Below are 18,957 nucleotides of genomic sequence, written 5' to 3' on the forward strand. Positions count from 1 at the left end.
TTTGTCCGAAATTGTCAGTTTTGTATAAATAGAAGAGTTTCACGAAATTAGGTCAACTTTTGACATCAGCAGCTACAGTAACCATTTCTCTTTACTTCTTTTAGTAGTTTTTCATATTTTAGAATATTTTAACATAGATTTTATCATATTGATTTCACAATATGAATTTAATTATCATTTCTTCTTTTATTTCTTCAATTTCAAGCATGAGTACCTAGTTTTTTACTAGGGTTGTGACCCAACCCTAGTGTATAAACCTTATGGGTGTTTAACTTAATGCTTGTTTATGGTTGAGTGTTTATTATTTAACCTTGTTAATGATTTAATTTATAAAATTAATGGTTGTAAATATTAGTTCATGCCTATTTGACTTAGTCTCTACTTGAGAAAGAGACTTAGTCTAAGACAACTTGGCTAACAAGAAATTGGGTCAATCGAGAGATTTATAATCCCAATTAAAGGTTTCAACCTAGAGATAGTAATAACCCGACTTGAGCTTTTATCAACCGTTTTTTGCAATACCTATTTCGACTTGAAAAAGTTAAATTGGGCAATATCACTCTCTGATCGAGAGGTATTGAGTGGGTGATTAAGAGTTGATAGCTATAATACACCCCGATCAATAAAACAAGCACTGAGGTCTATATACCATAAGTCAAATACCTAGGTGATGATCATAGCCTTAGGCTTTTTACAAAACTTGAAAAATAACAAAAATAATTCTCTTAGTTTTACTTCTTAACTTTGCAATCTTAGCTTTTAATTAGACATAGAAACAACCCAGATTTGTAGAAATGTAAAGTAAGATAGTTAAACTCACATACTACAGTGTATACTCCTAACTCCCATATATAGCTCCCTGTGGATATCGATCCCGATAATTGTTGGGTACTATTATTGCATTCGACCGTTTCATAACCTTGATTTTGAGGTGTGAAATTGAACGAGATCAATTTTTGGAATCGTTAGCTTAATCCCTTGGGCTTTTACTCAGGCTTCAATGCTCCAAATCACTCGAATTCATTCCATAACATCTACATAGCTAAGAATTACTCCTACAAGGCATAAAACACATAATAAGTACAAAACACTATCAATTAAAGCTCAAACATGAATAAAGTACAGTAAATTAGAGAGCAATAAGTGACTAAAACACGAGATTATAGCCTACCATCACTAATGCAGCGCAAACTCCTCCACCAATTAATACAACGACTTTGGAAAACCCGCGTTCAGGGCTTGATAATTCTGGAAGTGGAGAAATTCCTAATGAATCTCGTGATGGAGGGTCAGGTACACCAAATAATTCTAATTTACAAAGTTTAGTACTAACTTTGTAGAAACAGTTGAAGGAATAAAATAATCGTATAGAGCAGATACCTGGTGTACCCCCTGTGATCAAAGGGGTGGATATTGAAAAATATTCACAATAACCCTGGAAGACAAGTGCGACACCTTTACCAATTCCCGAAAAGTTTAAAATGCTTGAAATTCCCAAATATAACGGAACAACTGACCCTCGAGATCACGTAATTGCGTTCACTACCGGCGTGGAAGGCAATGATTAAACCAAACAGGAAATCAAATCGGTTTTGGTTAAAAACGTTTAGTGAAACACTCACAAAGGGTATTCTATTTTACCTAGAAATTCTATTTATTCTTTTGCTAAGCTTGCAGATTCATTTATAAAAGCATATTTGGGAGCTCAAAAAGTTAAAAAAATGATGGAAGACATCTTTAAGGTTAAACAAGGGAGTACAAAATTGCTTAGGGAATTCATAGATAGATTCCAGCAAGAGAGGATGATGTTACCTCGAGTACCTGATAACTAGGCAGCTATGTCATTCGCAAGCAACTTGAACGAGAAAAGTTCAGAAGCCATGAGGAGGTGGAAAGAAAGTTTGCGAGAATTTTCTGTAACAACTTGGAACAATGTGTACAACAGGTACAATACGAAACTGTAGATAGAAAAAGATACGGTCGCACAGCCAAGGGCCGATGAAAGACCAGGATCGAGACATTCAGAATCAGAAAGGAGGTCTGGTAAAAATAGGTACGAGCCGTACATGAGACCTGTAGGGAAAGATTCTCGATCTAAACAGGAGAATGCATGATTCGATTCAATACCAAGGCAAAAGACGCGAGCAAGAATAGGAGATTACACCTTTAACATCAACACCTACGAGTTAGTGGATGTGTTAAGAGGTATTGGAGATAAGGTGCAGATGCGATGGTCTAAAGGAATGAGATCATATCCAAGAAAAAAAAATCCAGATTTGTGATGCGAGTTTCAGAATGATCATGGCCATAGAACAGTAGATTGTAGGCTTCTGCAAGGAAAGGTCGAGCATTTATTGAAGCAGGGTTATCTTACTGATCTGTTTAGTGAAAAAGGGAGACAATCATACATGAAGATCAGACAATAGCCCCTGAAACCTCCATCACCAAAAAGAATAGCCAACGTTATAACTAGAGGAGATGAGGTTAATGAAATAAAATATACAGCCGCGAAAAAGACATCAAAATTCACGGTCACTCATGGAAAGCGAGTTCACCAAGTCTTGGATAGCGACAGTATAACATTCAACGATGAGGATGCGGACAGCTTGATGATTCCTCACAACGATGTGCTGGTAATATCTTTACTTGTATATGATACTAATGTAAAACGAGTTTTGATTGATCTAGGTAGCTTAGTGAATATCATTTTACTAAGGGTGGTGAATGAAATCCAACCTAATGATAAGGTCATACCAAAAGCACGGTCCTTGTCCGGGTTTGATAATTCAAGTGTTATTACAAAAGGGGAAGTTGAAAAAAAATGCAAAAAGTCAAACCCCTGCAAAAAGCTCTATTCTCTCTCCTTTCTTGGCGATTCTATGGAGACTTAGCAGCCATGGATGCATTAATCTCTCCCCAGCCTTTTGCTGTGGGAGAGGCTGCCTCAAACCCTAAAGATTTGTCCATAAACCCTAGCCAATCAATTTCCTATGCTACACGCTTACATACAAATCTAGCAGATTCATCTTTCCCCAAAACTAACCTAAAACCAGTCGAAATTATCCACGGAATTCCAACTCTTTAGTTAACTATTGATGAACGACATGAATTTGCAAAGGAAGAAGGTCTTCATCAAGCCAGTGTTGTGAAGCTTTCAACCGGTGGCCCAGATTTAGCAACGGTAAGAACTCTACTACCAAAACGTTTTGGTATTAAAGGGCATTATTTGATTGGATTTCTCCTAGACAACTGTTGCTAAGAGTTGATCAATATGATGATTTCGTCAATGGTTTGACAAGATCAGTCACATATAATACGCACAAGGGGAAGGAGCATCAGGTTAGTGTGTTTTCATGGTCCATTGGATTTACCAAGGTAGTGATTTCGATTTCACTACCACACTGGTCACCGGAGTTTTTTGCAAAGAAAGCTTTATTATCCATTGCGTCTGCTATGGGAAAACCCTTTTCCATTGATAAGGCAACTCAAATAAGATCTCGTCCAAGCATAACAAGAGTGAAGGTGATTCTGGATTTAATGGACAAACTTCCTGAGAAGGTGCGACTTCAATATGTTGATTCTACAACTGGTAAGATAGTAGAGGAGTTCTAGGAAATTGTTTATGATAATTTGTCGTCATATTGCTGCATTGTAAACACCAAGGTCATGAGGATACAGAGTGTCATCGTTTGAAAGGAAAAACAATAGCATCAACTCATGATGTGGATGATCTAGTCGAGGAAGATGTTCAAAATATTGAAACATTACAAGGTGATGCCAGGGACTTTTTGAATGCAAAGAAATAACAAAATTTTGAGCTTGCTAAAACTATAGGGAACTTAGTTGATGCTGAACCAGGAAGGTCTTCACACGTTTTGGTGGTAGGCACAACAAATGAGAAGGACAATCCTAATCCTAGTGTGATGGGGACTGATGTTGTTGTTCAGACTGTCCCAGCTGGTGTTATTGGTCATGGTACAGGTTTGATTCAAGATACTAATGGTAATGAACAACAAGAGGTTACACCGGTTGATCAAAGAGGTAGGAGTGGTAAGGTTGATGATATAGAAATTGGGCAACTGAGTAGTGATCAACAGAAACCTGTTTCTAAACTCCCTCGTGACATTCCAGCTGCTACTACTTTAGTGACGATTTACCAGGTTGTTGGTTCTGCTCTACAAAATCATTATATTGCACAAAATGCTCCTGGGGTTCAAACGATTAATGATCGAGGTATAGTGCATGCACATAATAGAAAATACTGGTGTAAGAGCTAAAAAAACCAGCATGTTCTTGTACAAACTCAAATAACACCAAAGTATATTGTATTGATAAATTGGCAGTAATAGGAACAACTCAGTTAAAGGAAATTACAGAGAACTCAAACACCACAAGAATGGGGATGAGAAGACACGGAGAGAAGGGAGATGAGAAGACACGGAGAGAAGGGAGATGAGAGGATACAGAACTTTCATATAATACAAACGTCATGCAATTCTTATTCTACTAGGTATTTATAGGGAATGCTAAATCCTATTTTCTTTCTTCACACTTCACGTATTCCAGCACTCTGCTGCCAAACAAAGTCTATTAATTTTGTTGGATGTTTTTTTTTACTCTTATGTTGTGCCTCACATTTTCTGTTACTTGAGGAGTGCTGATCTGGCTGCTGACTTGGTCAGGTGCATGTGCATTTTTAGCTCTATCGGTGTTCATAACATTACTCACATCCAAACAATGAACCTTGTCCACAAGGTTCACGCCCGTAGCAGTAGAAGAAGAGTTTTTGAGATGCAAGGGAGTGATTTGTTGTTCAGGTTTTCCTGCACACTTCTTGAGCATTGAAATATGGAAGACAGGATGAATTGAAGCCACCTCGGGTAAGTCTAATTTGTAAGCCACTAGACCAATGTGTCGCAACACCTTGAAGGGTCCAAAATACTTCCTATCCATCTTGTGCTTCTAATGGGAACACAAAGAATGTTGTTTATAAGGCTGCAATTTAACATATGCCCAATCCTAACCTGCGGCATGACATCCGTGCACTTTCGATCAGCAAACTTCTTCATACGACTCTGAGCACGTAGTAAATCTGCCTTGAGGGCCTCTAGGACCTCATCACGACGCAGGAAGAACTGTTCCACTAGGTTGTGAGAACTGCCATCCAGAACAAAACGAGCTATAGTGGGAGGAGTGTGGCCATACAAGGCCAAAAAAGAGACATACCTGCCGAGGTTTAAAAAGAAGTATTGTACCAGTACTCCGCCCAAGGAAGAATGCTGACCCAATCCTTTGGAGAAGCAGTGATGTAGCAACGTAAATACTGCTCAACACATTTATTGAGGACCTCAGATTGGCCATCCGTCTGGGGATGATAAGCAGTGCTCATGGCTAAAGATGTTCTCTGGAGTCGGTTTAGTTCCTTCCATAACACATGTAAGAAACAGGGGTCACGATTAGTGACAATGGACTTCGGAGGACCATGAAGCTTGATGATGGGAGAAACAAAAGCCTCCGCAACAGTCAGGGCCGTGAAAGTAGTTGGAAAGGGTATAAAGTGGCCATATTTCAATAATTTGTCAACTATTGTAATGATGGTTGTCTTGCCACGAGATAGAGGCAAGCAAGTCGCAAAATCCATGGTGATCTCCTCAAAGACTTGTTCTGGAATCGGTAGGGTCTGTAATAAGCCAGCTGGATAATGATGTAGATCCTTCATTTGCTGGCAAGTAGGACAAGTAGCTATAAACACTTTGATGTCATGCCGTATGGTTTTCCAATAAAAATTTGAGGATAAGCGATGAAAGGTACGAGCAATGCCAGAATGTCCCCCGATTGGTGAAGAGTGGAACTCATGGAATAAGTGTAAACAAAGTGGCGAATCTGTAGGCAGTACCAAACGACTTTTAAAGAATAAGAGTCTGTCACGAAATAAATAATCGGGATATGCAGTAGGATCAGATTGAAGGCCATGGTGAATAGACAATAATTCGGGATGCACCTTGTTTGCTTGGCGTAATGTGTCAAACAACTGAAAGGATTGACTAGAAATAGCCATAAGGGAAGCAGTTGGCGTTCGAGACAAGGCATCTGCGACGAGGTTGTGCTTCCCCGGTCTGTACATAATATTAAAATCATAACCCTACCCAACCATTTTTGTTGCTCCGCAGTTTGTATTACTTGATTAGTGAGGTTCTTAAGTGCTTGCTGATCAGTGATGATGGTGAAGAGTCTCCCCAATAGATATTGGCGCCACTTACTAACAGCTTGAGTGATAGACAACATTTCTCGCACATAAGTAGAAGCCTTCTGCATTCGAGGACAGAGCCTTAGACTAAAATATGCAATTGGATGACCTCTCTGAGAGAGAACAACCCCAATGATGGTCCCTGATGCATCAGTTTCAACTTGAAATGGTTGAGTGAAGTCAGGTAAAGCCAACACTGGCGTAGAGCTGAGATAATTCTTAAGAGTCTCAAAGGCAGTTTGAGCTAGGGGGTCCAAGAGTAAGAGTCATGACGCAACAAATCTGTCAATGGGCTAGCAATCATAGCATAGTTACGGATGAAACGCCAGTAATATCCGGCGAGCCCCAAAAAACTGCAAACCTCCTTAAAATTGCGAGGCACGGGCCACTGTTGAATAGTGGTAATCTTTGTAGGATCCACTGATAACCCTTGTTGTGATAACACATGACCTACATAGTCCATTGTCTCCTGACCGAACATGCATTTAGTGAACTTAGCAACCAACTTGTATTGCCTCAACGTGGATGGAACAGACTGGAGGTGGTCCAAATGAAGCTCCCATGATGGGCTATAAACCAGAATGTCGTCAAACATACCAATACAAATCGCCGCAAAAAGGGGCAAAACACAGAATTCATCGTAGCTTGGAAGGTGGAGGGTGCATTGGAAAGCCCAAAGGCATTACCAAAAATTCATAATGGCCCTCGTGTGTGCGAAATGCAGTCTTTGCAATGTCCTCTGGTTTCCCTCGAATCTGATGATACTCGGACAGAAAATCGAGTTTAGAAAAATACCTTGCACCATGTAATTCGTCAAATAATTCATCAACTGTGGGAATTGGGAATCTATCTCGTATGGTGATAGCATTCAAGGCCCTATAATCAACACAAAACGCCGAGAGCCATCCTTCTTACAAACAAGCAACATAGGGGAAGAGAAGGGTTTCGCAGGTGGTAGACTATGTGGCTTAGTAAAACTATCTTCGAATGACTCCAATAAAGTAGACAATGTCGGGGGAGGATCAGGGGACTTCGGAAGTGAAACGCCAATTAACTCCAAATGATAATAGGTATCAATAGCATCTGTAGTGAAAATGCGCCTTAAGCACTGAAGTTGGACCGGTTGCACATCTGGAAATGACTCACCTAGCCACTGGACCTGCTTGTCATTCAACACAAATTCAATACCCACTGGCCATAGTCAGTCACCACACGACCCAAAGTAGCAATCCACGAAATTCCTAAGACAATGTCAGAGCCATACATAGGCAGGACAAAGAAATCCATGGTCAGAAGACACCCTTGAATGCTAAGCGGAACTTGGCGGACAAGGCCTGCACATTGAAGACATTGCCCACTTCCTACCATAACTGAGAAGGGAGGAATGGGTTCTACAGCCAATCGAAGGAAATTAGCCACACTATTTTGAATAAAGTTGTGTGTGCTTTCATTGTCAAGCATGACTTGCATTGGTGCACTTGTGAGTTCTGAATATAGCCAGTGAATCGAAGCGTAGAATCAGTGGTAAGAAATGGCAGAATGATGCATCACCTCCAAATTTTGAAGCTCATCGGCCAATATTTCATCTGTCATAGTTACATCAGGTAGAGGATCCTGCTCGAGGACTTCGTGTTCGAGCAATAATAGTTGCGGGGGAGTCTTACACTTATGGCCCGCGGAGTACTTCTCATCACAATGGAAGCACAACCCTTATTCCCGACGTTGCTGAACCTCGACTGGTGAAAGACGTTTAATTGGAAGACGAGTGTGGGAATTACTTTGTGTAGAGAAAGTAGGGTTGGTAGGAGGGGTGGGGATCTAGGAAAAACTAGTTGCAGCGACCCTCCCCACTCCAATACAATTCTCTACTCATGGGTATGGGCCAAGTCAAAGACCTCATCTAATGTTTTGGGCTTATGGGCCAAAACAGCCGTCTACATATCAGCTCTAAGGCCCGAAGTAAACACAGGAACTAACCACGATTCCGGAACGTCATTAGTTTCATTGGCAATTGATTCAAATCGAGCTTGGAACTCAACGACGGTGGACGTCGGTCGGAGCTTTGATAAACGACCCTCTGGTGGAAGTAAGGAACGCTTCTGAAATCGGATCGTCACTTTCAGGGCAAAATGAGGCCAATCACTCAGTTTCTTGTTGCGGAACTACCACCGATACCATTCGCGGGCCTCACCGTCCAAATAGAATGATGCAAAGGAGAGTTTGTGATCCTCAGAGATATGATAGAAATCAAAGTACCTTTCTGCGTCAAAGACCCAACCCTCTGGATTAGCACCAGAGAAGCGAGAGGATAATTGGCCTCACCTGTGGCAACTGCTTGAGAGTACAATGAATTGGCCACCTGAGACATCAAATCCAAGAGTAGCTTCTGCTGCCTAGCAAAGGCCGTAGTAAGATAGCAACGGAGACTACGAGATCCGCGATCTCCTTAGAAGACGATGAAGACAGCATAATGTCAGTAGCAGTGGAACTCGAAATCCAGTCATGGATCTGGAATTAGTGAAAGCACCAATGGTACAAACTCAAATAACACCAAAGTATATTGTATTGATAAACTGGCAGTAATAGGAACAACTCAGTTAAAGGAAATTACAGAGAACTCAAACATCACAAGAATGGGGATGAGAAGACACGGAGAGAAGGGAGATAAGAGGATACAGAACTTTCACATAATACAAGCCTACTGTAATTCTTATTCTACTAGGTATTTATAAGGAATGCTAAATCCTATTTCCTTGCTTCACACTTCACGTGTTCCAGCCCTCTGTTGCCAAACAAAGTCTGTTAATTTTTTTGGATGCTTCTTCACTCTTATGTTCCGCCTCACATTTTTTGTTAATTGAGGAGTGTTGATCTAGTTGTTGACTTGGTCAGGTGCATGTGCATTTTCAGCTATATCGGTGTTCATAACAGGTTCTAAAGGTACAGATGTGAAGAATATCTTTCAGGTTTTGGAGGTGGAAAATCTGGCTGCTAAGGGACCTGGTATTGATCTTGTTCAAGCTTGGATTGCTGATAAGTTCCCTTTAGTTGTTGGGCACGTTAATACAAGGCAGGAACAGGCTAATGATCAGTAAGTATCAGGTGAAAACCAGCAAGTTATGTTGGTGTTACTGATGGTATTAAGGATAATTAGATCGAGAGGAAGGCAGCAACTCTAATAACTACTGTAGGAGTTTCTAAAAATCCTGTTGCACTAGGTGATCTAGTTAAAAAAACCAGCAGCTCCTATAGCTACTAATGTGCAACAGGTAGGTGTGGAAAAAAGAGATGGACATGTGCTTGCTCCATCCAAATCTGGACATATTTTAGACGCTTCAGGCAAGTCTGTTACAGCTCACTTGGAGAAAGTAGTTGCACAAAATGCAAAGGAAAAGGTTGGACAGTGGTGAGGCAGAATACATCACCAGGCGCAAAGAAAAATCAGCAAATTATTACTGTTTCAGCAGGTCGATAAAATGCTCCAATGACTGTCACCAGTCAAAACAGTTTTGAAATATTAGCGAACGGGAAGAGTGTTGATATCAATCTACAAATCTTAAATAATCCTAACATGATGCAACAGTTAATACCACGTACTATCAGTGGTGAGGAAGAACGAGGCAGTGAGAATTTGGCTAACAAATTTGGTTTTCGACGTAACGCTTCGGAGAACAACTTGGCTGAAATTTTGAAGGGTGATAGTAGATCTCTTTCTAGCTCACCTAGACTGCATATTTCAAGTCCAGCAGTGGCCAAAATCATCAAGGAAGCCTTAGTTTCCATGATGTTAAATGTCAATCCCATGATCAAGCAACCTTTGGTCACTTTGAATACATCGGCACAAGAAGTTCCTTCCCAAATTGTGGAATCGTTTGGTGAGCACAGTGGTGGTTCTGGGCAGCCACTACTATCTACAGGTAATGAGAAGGAAGTGATCAAGGAGAGAAGTCAAGATTTGAGGGAGGTGATCAATGAAAGAACATGCCGACAAGAGGGTCAAGTTCTTGATCGAATTTTGCCAAGGCTGAAAACATGGGCAAATCAAATTGAGTTTGAAGAAGAGGAGAATTGGGAGAATGATGAAGATGATGAATTTGATGAATTTGCTGAACAAGAAATTGAGGATGACTTGCGTTCAGTTGGATCCCCAATCTTGCCAAACAATCAAATTTCCTCAACTTTGAATCTCAAGAGAAAGCTCAACTAGGGGTGCTTATTGGGCGAATCGGGCGGATAATTACACTTAACGGTTCGGCTTAGCAATTATCAGATTATAAATATAATAATCCGCTAGCCATCCAATAAGACAACGGGTAGATTGGTATCAGATTAATAATTATCGGACGGTTATCGGGCGGCTTATCGGATAAACCAAATAGAAATTTTTTGAACAATAATTCAATCAATACCAAATAGTTTCAAATCAATACCAAATTTTTAATACCATCTAAGATCTAAACAAATGGTATTTTTAAATTGAAGAGTCTTCAAGACTACTCATACTGTCATACATATATTAACCAAATATGTAAAATCAGAAAAGCACATTCGTTCAGTAATCAATCAAACTTTCAGAAGGACATTCGATTATGTAATATACAAATAGATAAAGGTACAACATGTGAGAAAAATCAATATTCATATAAAACTGGGCAACCACCTGTAATTGTATCAAGAAGTTGGAAAAAGAATAGTAATATACAAACAACAATGGGAACGAAAGACAGATAAACAATGGTGTAATTTCTTAAAACAGCGAAGATTGAGTAGAAAGTTGAGATAAACTTTCTAAATTTCCAAGAAAACACTTCCAAGTTCCAAATTGATGATAAGTAGTTCACAAGAAGTAGTAATCATCATATTATAATCAGATGATGAAATGCTACGAGCAGATTCAGATTGAGACGAGAGCGAGATTGCCTTACTGTGTGACGAGTAACGAGTGATGACTAATGAGCACGAGGTGAAGAGCAGATTCAGATTTGAATTTTTCGACTTCTCAGTTCTCAGTTCTCAATTCAAGAGAGAGACGACGACTTCTCTACCTCTAGTGGCTGCAGACAATTGAGAATTAGGAAATAGACATTAGGGATTTAGCCATTTAGGGTTTTAACGGTACTTTATATACATAGGGGTAAAAGTATAAATATAAAAATTCTTAACGGGTTAACAGTTTACCCGATAAGAAAATTGAGTAATCCGCCCCCAAACCGTTAAGCCGTTAATTATAGAATCTCAATCTGTTCCCCATCCATTATCCCGATAATTTGATACCAATAAGCCAATAAGACATCGATTCGGTTAACGATTTTGGTTCGGTTTTGAACAACCCTAAGCTTAACTCAATGACGCCTGTTTTTGTTCCCACAAAATCTTCAGGTGGTAACAGAATTCTGGGAGATCAACAAGCGATACAACTTGCGCAAGAAATAATAACTAGGCAACAACAATTTGATCACAGTACACAAGTTATTTCGGCAAATGATCGTAAACTACTGGATGCTTTGGAACCTATTGGCATCGTTGCAACAACACATGAACAAATGAAACAACGTGACCTCAAAGAGGCTGAAAATAGGCACAAAAAATCAGATAAAAAGAAAAATGCTCAATTGAAATATTCCACAATAAAACCTAATGCCATGGTTATGAAGAGGAATGAACCTTTAGATATGGTTGCACATAAATGTGCTACTTAACAACTAGAGAACAACTTACGTGTTGAAGTTTGGGAAGAAGGCGAGGAAGAAGATTTGCTTGATTATTGCCGAGCTCAGGCAGCTAGATGTGGAGATTTATCTCCTACGCATAGTGGAAAAAATAATAAGACACACATACGGGAGAATAGTTGGGATGGTAAAGTGAATGGAGGAGTAACACTTAGGATACTCCCAATGAGAGATGCAAAGAAAAAAAGGGCAGCCCCGACCACATCTACAAGGTCCAATCGATCAAAGAAGAAATGAGAAATTTTGAAGATTGATTGAAGATAGCTGAAGAGGATTTTAAGGAGCTACAAATTGAAGAACTCACAAGTATCATGAATGAGGGAAAGAATCTAATTTCTACCTTGTTTTATTTTATTATTTTCAAAGCATTATCATATGTAGTATCATCATAGAATGTGTTATAAACTCTATGATGATCATATAGTACTTAGTTCTTTTAGTTCGTATTTTTTACATGCTTGCTAAAAGATGAGGTTGTACATGCCTCAATAGGAATTGTAAGGTAAAGTCTAGCTCAGTATGTGTTTGTTATTTGTCTTATGCCTTTGGAAAATATCCTTACGGCTATGAGATCATTCGCCCTTGTAAGTCTTTGCCAGCAGTCACATCCTCAGCATGAGGCTGCCATCATAAGGCGATGGAGGTGCAGAGGGATGATCATATAGCCAAGGTATAGAGCCAACACTACTGTAGATTTTGCCCCTCTTACTTGTACTCTTCCTTTGTGGGTTTTCTTTTGTTATTAATAAATTAGCTACTGGACATACCGCCTAGTAGTATAATTTGCTAAAAAAAGAAAGGGGAAGTTGTACTTGCCATATTTGCATAAGGGGTCGTCAAAGATACAAAGTTTCAGGTGATAGACGCGGACATGGCCTATAATATAATTCTGGGAAGACCGTAGATTCATGATATGGACGATGTGCCCTCCACATTGCATCAAGTTATCAAATTTCCTTCGCAGTGGGGAATTCGTCAAATCCGTGGAGATCAACAAGCTTCAAGAAGTATAAACTCAGTGGTGATCGCAAGCACGGTAGCCAATGATGCTGACGCGAAATAGCAATTACAGAATTCGGTTGAGGTCACTATTGCGAAAACCTCAACTGAAGACATGCAAGGACAAACTGATATTGACTCAAGACCGGATGTGATTTAAGAGCCACAAGAAAATATTGAAACAACTACCGAGGAGCTCAAAGCTATAATATTATTTGTCCACTGGCCAGACACAAAAGTTTACATCGGAGCAAATTTGAGCCCAGAAATAAAAGGTAAGTTAATTGAATTTTTACGTGCTAACGCAGATTGCTTTGCTTGGTTGCACTCAGATATGACAGATATACCACCGGAGGTGATGACTCTTAAGCTGAATGAGGATCCTTTACACCCACCTATCAAGCAGAAGAAAAGGAAGCAGGGGTCCTTAAAAATCAAGTGATCCAGGATGAGGTACAAAAGTTTTTAAAATTTAGTTCAATACGAGAGGTAAAGTACCCTGACTGGTTAGCTATCCAAAAAAGAATAGAAAATGGCGAGTTTGCGTAGACTATATTGATTTAAATAAGGCTTGTCCTAAAGATTTATTTACTTTACCACATATAGATCAATTAATTGATTCTACTACAGGTCATGAACTTTTAAGTTTTTTAGACGTATATTCAGGTTATAACCAAACAAAAATGGATCCTCTAGATGAAGAAAAAACTTCGTTTATCACAGATAGGGGAACTTATTATTACAAAGTCATGCCATTTGGCTTGAAAAATGCTAGAGCCACATATCAAAAATTGGTGACTAAAATGTTCCAAGAACATTTGGGAAAAACCATGAAAGTCTACATAGACGATATGTTGGTCAAGTCAACACAAGCAGGGGATCATTTTCAACACTTGTGAGACAAATTTAAGATTCTCCGCAAGTACAATATGAAGTTAAACCCAGAAAAATATGCTTTTGGTGTGGTTTCAGGTAAGTTTTTAGGTTTTTTTGTTTCTAATAGAGGTATTGAAGTGAATCCCCTACAGATCAAAGTTATTAAGGATATACCAGATATACTCACGAGCAAGAAAGAAGTGCAGAGATTAACAGGCAGGATAGCAGCTCTAGGGAGATTTATATCAAAGTCATCAGAAAAAAAGTTTTAAATTCTTTTCAATGCTGAAAAAGCAAAATCACTTTGAATGGACTGACGAGTGCCAACAAGATCTCAAGGACCTAAAGTCGTATCTATCAAATCCGCCTTTGTTAGCCAAACCAAAAGACGGTGAAAGATTGCTCATTTACCTCGTTGTGTTAGAAGTAGCGATAAGTGCGGTGTTGGTACGAGAAGATAAAGGTAAACTATCCCCAATTTATTATGTTAGTAAGTCTTTACTAGATTCTGAGACACGGTATCCACACCTACAAAAGCTTGTGTTAGCATTAATTATGGCATCTAGGAAGTTACGACCTTACTTTCAATGTCATCCTATTTCTGTTATAGTTGTTTTGCCCTTAAGAAACATATTGCGTAAACATGAATTATCAGATAGATTAGCTAAATGGGCAATAGAACTCAGTGAGTATGATATCATATATCAACCTAGAACTGCAATAAAATCGCAGGTGTTAGCAGATTTTGTAGCGGATTTTAGCACGAATTTAGTTCTTGAAGCAGAAAAGGAACTACAGGTATTTACCGGAGCTAATCCGGGGACTTGGACCCTGTTTACTGACACTTCCTCAAATGTTAAAGGAGCGGGTTTAGAAATTATTTTAATTCCACCCTCAGGTGAAGTCATAAGACAAGCAATAAAATGTTATCTAATCATTAACAATGAGGCAGAGTATGAAGCTGTGATTGCAGGCTTGGAATTGGTACGAGAACTTGGTATCGAACAAATTGTGATCAAAAGTGACTCGCGGCTCGTGGTTAAGCAAATGAAGGGGACTTACATGGAAAAATAGACGCGAATGCAGCAATACTTGAAAAAGGTACGAGAATTGCTTAGACAATTTCAGACATGAAAAGCCGTGCAAATACCCAGGGAGGAAAATGCAGAAGCAGACGCGTTGGTAAATCTCTCGTCTGTCACGGATGTAACAAATGCAGAAAATGCCACTTTGATACATTTGTTTCATTCGACACTCGATCAAACCAAGAGTGAGGTAAATTTTAATAATTTAACTTGGGATTGGAGAAACGAATTTGTGAATTTTTTGCAGTATGGTATCTTGCCTGAAGATAAGAAGAAATCACAATTGCTACGGCAGAAAGCTGCTTGGTATTGCTTAATTCGTGGAAATTTATATCGTAAAAGGTTTGGTGGACCTTTAGCACGGTGCCTCGGTCCATCACAAACAAAGTATGTAATGAGAGAAGTACATGAGGGGCATTATAGTAATCACGTCTGGGGAAGATCGTTGGTAAAAACATTAATAAGGTCAGGATATTATTGGTCAAAAATGGAAGAAGAAGCAGAAAACGTTGTAGTTAGGTGTGATAAATGTCAACGATATGCCAATAACATGTACCGACTGGTAGAGCTGTTGCATTTAGTTATTTCACCATGGCCCTTCATGAAATGGGGCATGGACATCGTAAGGTCGTTGCCTCAAGCTAAAGGAAAGGTACAGTTTATGTTAGTTTTAACAGATTATTTCTCAAAATGGGTAGAAGTAGGTGCTTTCAAACAGGTGCGGGAAAAAGAAGTTAGGGATTTCATTTGGAAAAATATTATATGTCAATTTGGAGTTCCAAAAAAAATTGTATGTGACAATGGCCCACAATTCAAAGGCGCGAAAATCACAGAATTCTTCCAAAGTTGGCAAATTAAACGAATTACATCCGCACCTTATCACCCTGCGGCCAACGGACAAGATGAATCGACAAATAAAGTTATTATCATTAACTTAAAGAAGAGATTCGAAGAATCAAAAAGTAAATGGCCAGAGGTATTACCAGGGGTGCTATGGGCTTACCGAGAAACCGCAAAAACTAGTGCGGGTGAGACTCCGTTTTCACTTGTATATGGTGCAAAAACATTAATTCTGGTGTAGATAGGTGAACCAAGTACGAGGTACACACATGCCACTGAAGAGGAAAACAAGGAAGAGCTGCGGGTAAATTTGGATTTGTTAGAAGATAGAAGAGAAGTAGCATTAATTCGAAAGGCGGCTCAAAAACATATGATTGAACAATATTATAACAGGAAAGCTAATTTGAGGTACTTTAAGATTGGGGACTTCGTCCTCAAAAAGGTATTCCGGTAAACAAAAGCAACAAATACAGAAAAAATTGAGTCCAAATTGGGAAGGCCCATATAGGATTCGAGGCATCGCTGGAAAAGGAGCATACGAGTTCGAAACCATGGATGGCAAGGTATCACTATCGAAATGAAATGCAGTCCATTTGAAGAAGTATTACTTCTAAACGAAGATAATATCCACCGTCAGTATCATGCAAGTTCGATTTTATTTTGTTCTTTTAAATTTTACTAACTATTTTAGATGATAGGCAAAAAGTTGGCCCGTACCAAATGATGATATTAAAGCCAAAGACACGCGGAATACTGAATTATTCCTGGTCTAGGTTATAACTTTTCTGATGGGAAAATTGTTTATGCAGTCATCATTTAAGAAATTATCTTCGAGTCCCGTTTGTATTTTGCTTTTCAGGAAAAGGACCAAAAGAAAGGAGTGATCCAGTGTTCGAGATTTCATACTTCAAAGCTCTAGCGCTAGAGGGACTATGCATATAGAAGGAAGGAAAAAGAACCAAGGAGATAGTTCAGCTGAATCAAAACCTTGAAGAAACCCTTGAAAACTTTTGAAATGAGTCCAAACTCGCAAAAAGGATGCAAGATATTCCCACGAGTTTCTAGGTTAAGGCCATAAATTTAGTCACGAAAGAATATACCCGGGTGAAAGCAGTTATGAATGTGTTGTATGAACAGTTATAAAAATGATGTACAAATTTATTTATTTGAAAGTTCAAAACATAAAACTTCCTCAAATTATTCTTCTTTTCATATCTACTTCATATTTCATATATTTGCACCAATATGAAGATGAGACATCATCCTCATCAGTGTCGTTAATATAAAAGGGCACTCTTTTATGAAAATTCGTGTATATCGAAGTCATGATCTATTAAAACATTTTTAAGTGCAAGAGTAAGCTCAACTATTAAAAGGGAAGAAATCATAATATGCGCCAAAAGCAATAAATATATTTATGTCATAACCCCAAAGAACAGGGGCAGTATTTATGTCATAACCCCAAAAAGACAGGGGCGGCAAAACCTTCCAAAAGAGTTGTCCAAAAAATATAAGGGTATTCAAAATAAAAACTAACAAACAAACACTTTCAACAAAAAGTCTGGAAAAGGGGAAAAGATAATAAGCATCATCAACGGGAGAAGAAGGATCAACTTGGGGAGAACAGGGTTGAACATCAGCTTCACCAGGAACAAGTTCATCTCCATCACTCTTAGAACCTTTGTCTTCAGGTGTGAAAAGCTTTGACGTTGCAGAGTTTGTTCAGTTGTTTATCTGGCCTTAGCAAATCTCAGCGTTAAGGTCAAAACCTTCCTAGATGGCTTCAGTTAAAGTCTCGAGGCGAGTGTTCAAAAAATTCCAGCTAACATCTAGCGATGACTTATCCTCGGGGGCTTCATAGTCCTTCTCCCACTAATCAATTTCAGCTCTCAACTCTTCTTTTTCTACTTCCGAGGCTTCATAAGTTGTCTTCAAAGGAGCAAGAAAACTTTCCAAGAATAGAATTTTATCGGTAGAAGTGCGGAGATCTTCTTGAGCTTGGGTAAGCGTTTGAGCCAATTCACCCGCGTAAACCTCTTTTTGATTAAGGAGATTTTTCAAACTCCTTATCTCTTCATTAGCCTTTGAAAGTTGTTCAGTAAAAGAGGATTCTAGTATGTCCTTATCCTCCTCAACTTGACTAGAAGAAGCTTTTAGAACCGCTAACTCAACGGATACCATTCTCATTTGATGTTCCAAGGCTTCTTTCTCTTCTGCAAGAATATCATTTTCCAACTGAAGACAAGGACAAATAAATAGAAACAAAGTACTAAATCAAAGAACCTACGCAGAAGCAATAAGGCAGCAAAGAAAATCTAGTAAGGCATTAATATTAACAGCACTTTTCTCGTACGGTCATATACTTTCGTTAAATCTACAAGTATTTTTGCCCATCTTTTTCACTTGTCTTTGAACAAGTTTCATTGCTTCATATATGTGATCAGTGAATCTTATTTTATAAGAATGTGGGTTTTACTATTCCTTGTTCGTAATTGATAGAGTTTTTTCTGCATTATCATTCCAACTTTTACGCCCATATTTTTTGGATTAAAAATTTGCTCAATGAAGATTAGGATCGTTAGTTGATCACAGTCTCCTAGTTTTAGATCGTGACATCATGAGTTAGGGTACCTTATCATAATAGTCTTCTCGCACAATAACTACTTATGATACAAATACATCTCAGAACATTGGTTAACTTTACAAGGTTTTGCATTAAACAAGGTATTAAAATTTAAAAATAAGATAAAATAATGAAGGTTTGAAAACTTAAAAATATTGTCTACTAGCTCTCTATGGGAATATAGGAGTGTAAAGATTAAAGTACTTCATATATCTCCGTCGGATTAATGATAGTGATCCGATGCAAAAGTAAGGAAAATTATTTGTCTTCTTTTCTTGGATTGTCAGATCGGAAATGAGAGAAATTAAAATTGTACTACAATCTTTTTCAATAAAAAAGAAACTAATAATAAGTTGCAGTAAAGAGGAAAAAGTTCTTTGCATCTTTATTCCTATCCTCCTCTGTTATACAAACTAAGCAACTAGCAAGAGAGACAGGGATTATTTTCTTGTCTTTATTTCGAAATAAAAAGATAAGCAATGTCGTGAATGAGTAGGAACTCCAAGATATGAGTTTAAAAATTCGGGAGTTTGAACTGCACATTTTAACTTTTGGAAT

General features: G+C 38.6%; 1 protein-coding gene and 1 long non-coding RNA gene across 2 annotated transcripts; one reads left to right on the forward strand and one right to left on the reverse strand.

The window, feature by feature from the left end:
* Window positions 1-1,272: 1,272 nt before the first annotated feature.
* Window positions 1,273-4,620, forward strand: LOC107794000 (uncharacterized). The gene is made up of 2 exons (XM_016616447.2): window positions 1,273-4,233; window positions 4,344-4,620. The coding sequence occupies exons 1-2, from the start codon at window positions 3,924-3,926 to the stop codon at window positions 4,454-4,456; spliced, it is 423 nt and encodes a 140-aa protein (XP_016471933.1). The 5' UTR covers window positions 1,273-3,923; the 3' UTR covers window positions 4,457-4,620.
* Window positions 4,309-7,716, reverse strand: LOC142176511 (uncharacterized). Its single transcript, XR_012705170.1, has 2 exons — window positions 6,002-7,716; window positions 4,309-5,883 (listed from the first exon to the last, which is right to left on the reverse strand). It is a non-coding gene; the product is annotated as an uncharacterized LOC142176511 (long non-coding RNA).
* Window positions 7,717-18,957: the final 11,241 nt, after the last annotated feature.

Source organism: Nicotiana tabacum, chromosome 22 (genome assembly GCF_000715075.1).
Source record: "Nicotiana tabacum cultivar K326 chromosome 22, ASM71507v2, whole genome shotgun sequence".
NCBI classification, from domain to species: Eukaryota; Viridiplantae; Streptophyta; class Magnoliopsida; order Solanales; family Solanaceae; genus Nicotiana; species Nicotiana tabacum.

What these genes read in the sequence shown, in the direction of transcription:
- LOC107794000 (XM_016616447.2), top strand. Translation starts at nt 3,924, where the DNA reads ATGGGGACTGATGTTGTTGTTCAGACTGTCCCAGCTGGTGTTATTGGT. An exon ending in TCAAACGATTAATGATCGAG is followed by an intron (nt 4,234 to 4,343) that starts GTATAGTGCATG and finishes ATAAATTGGCAG; the next exon opens with TAATAGGAACAACTCAGTTA.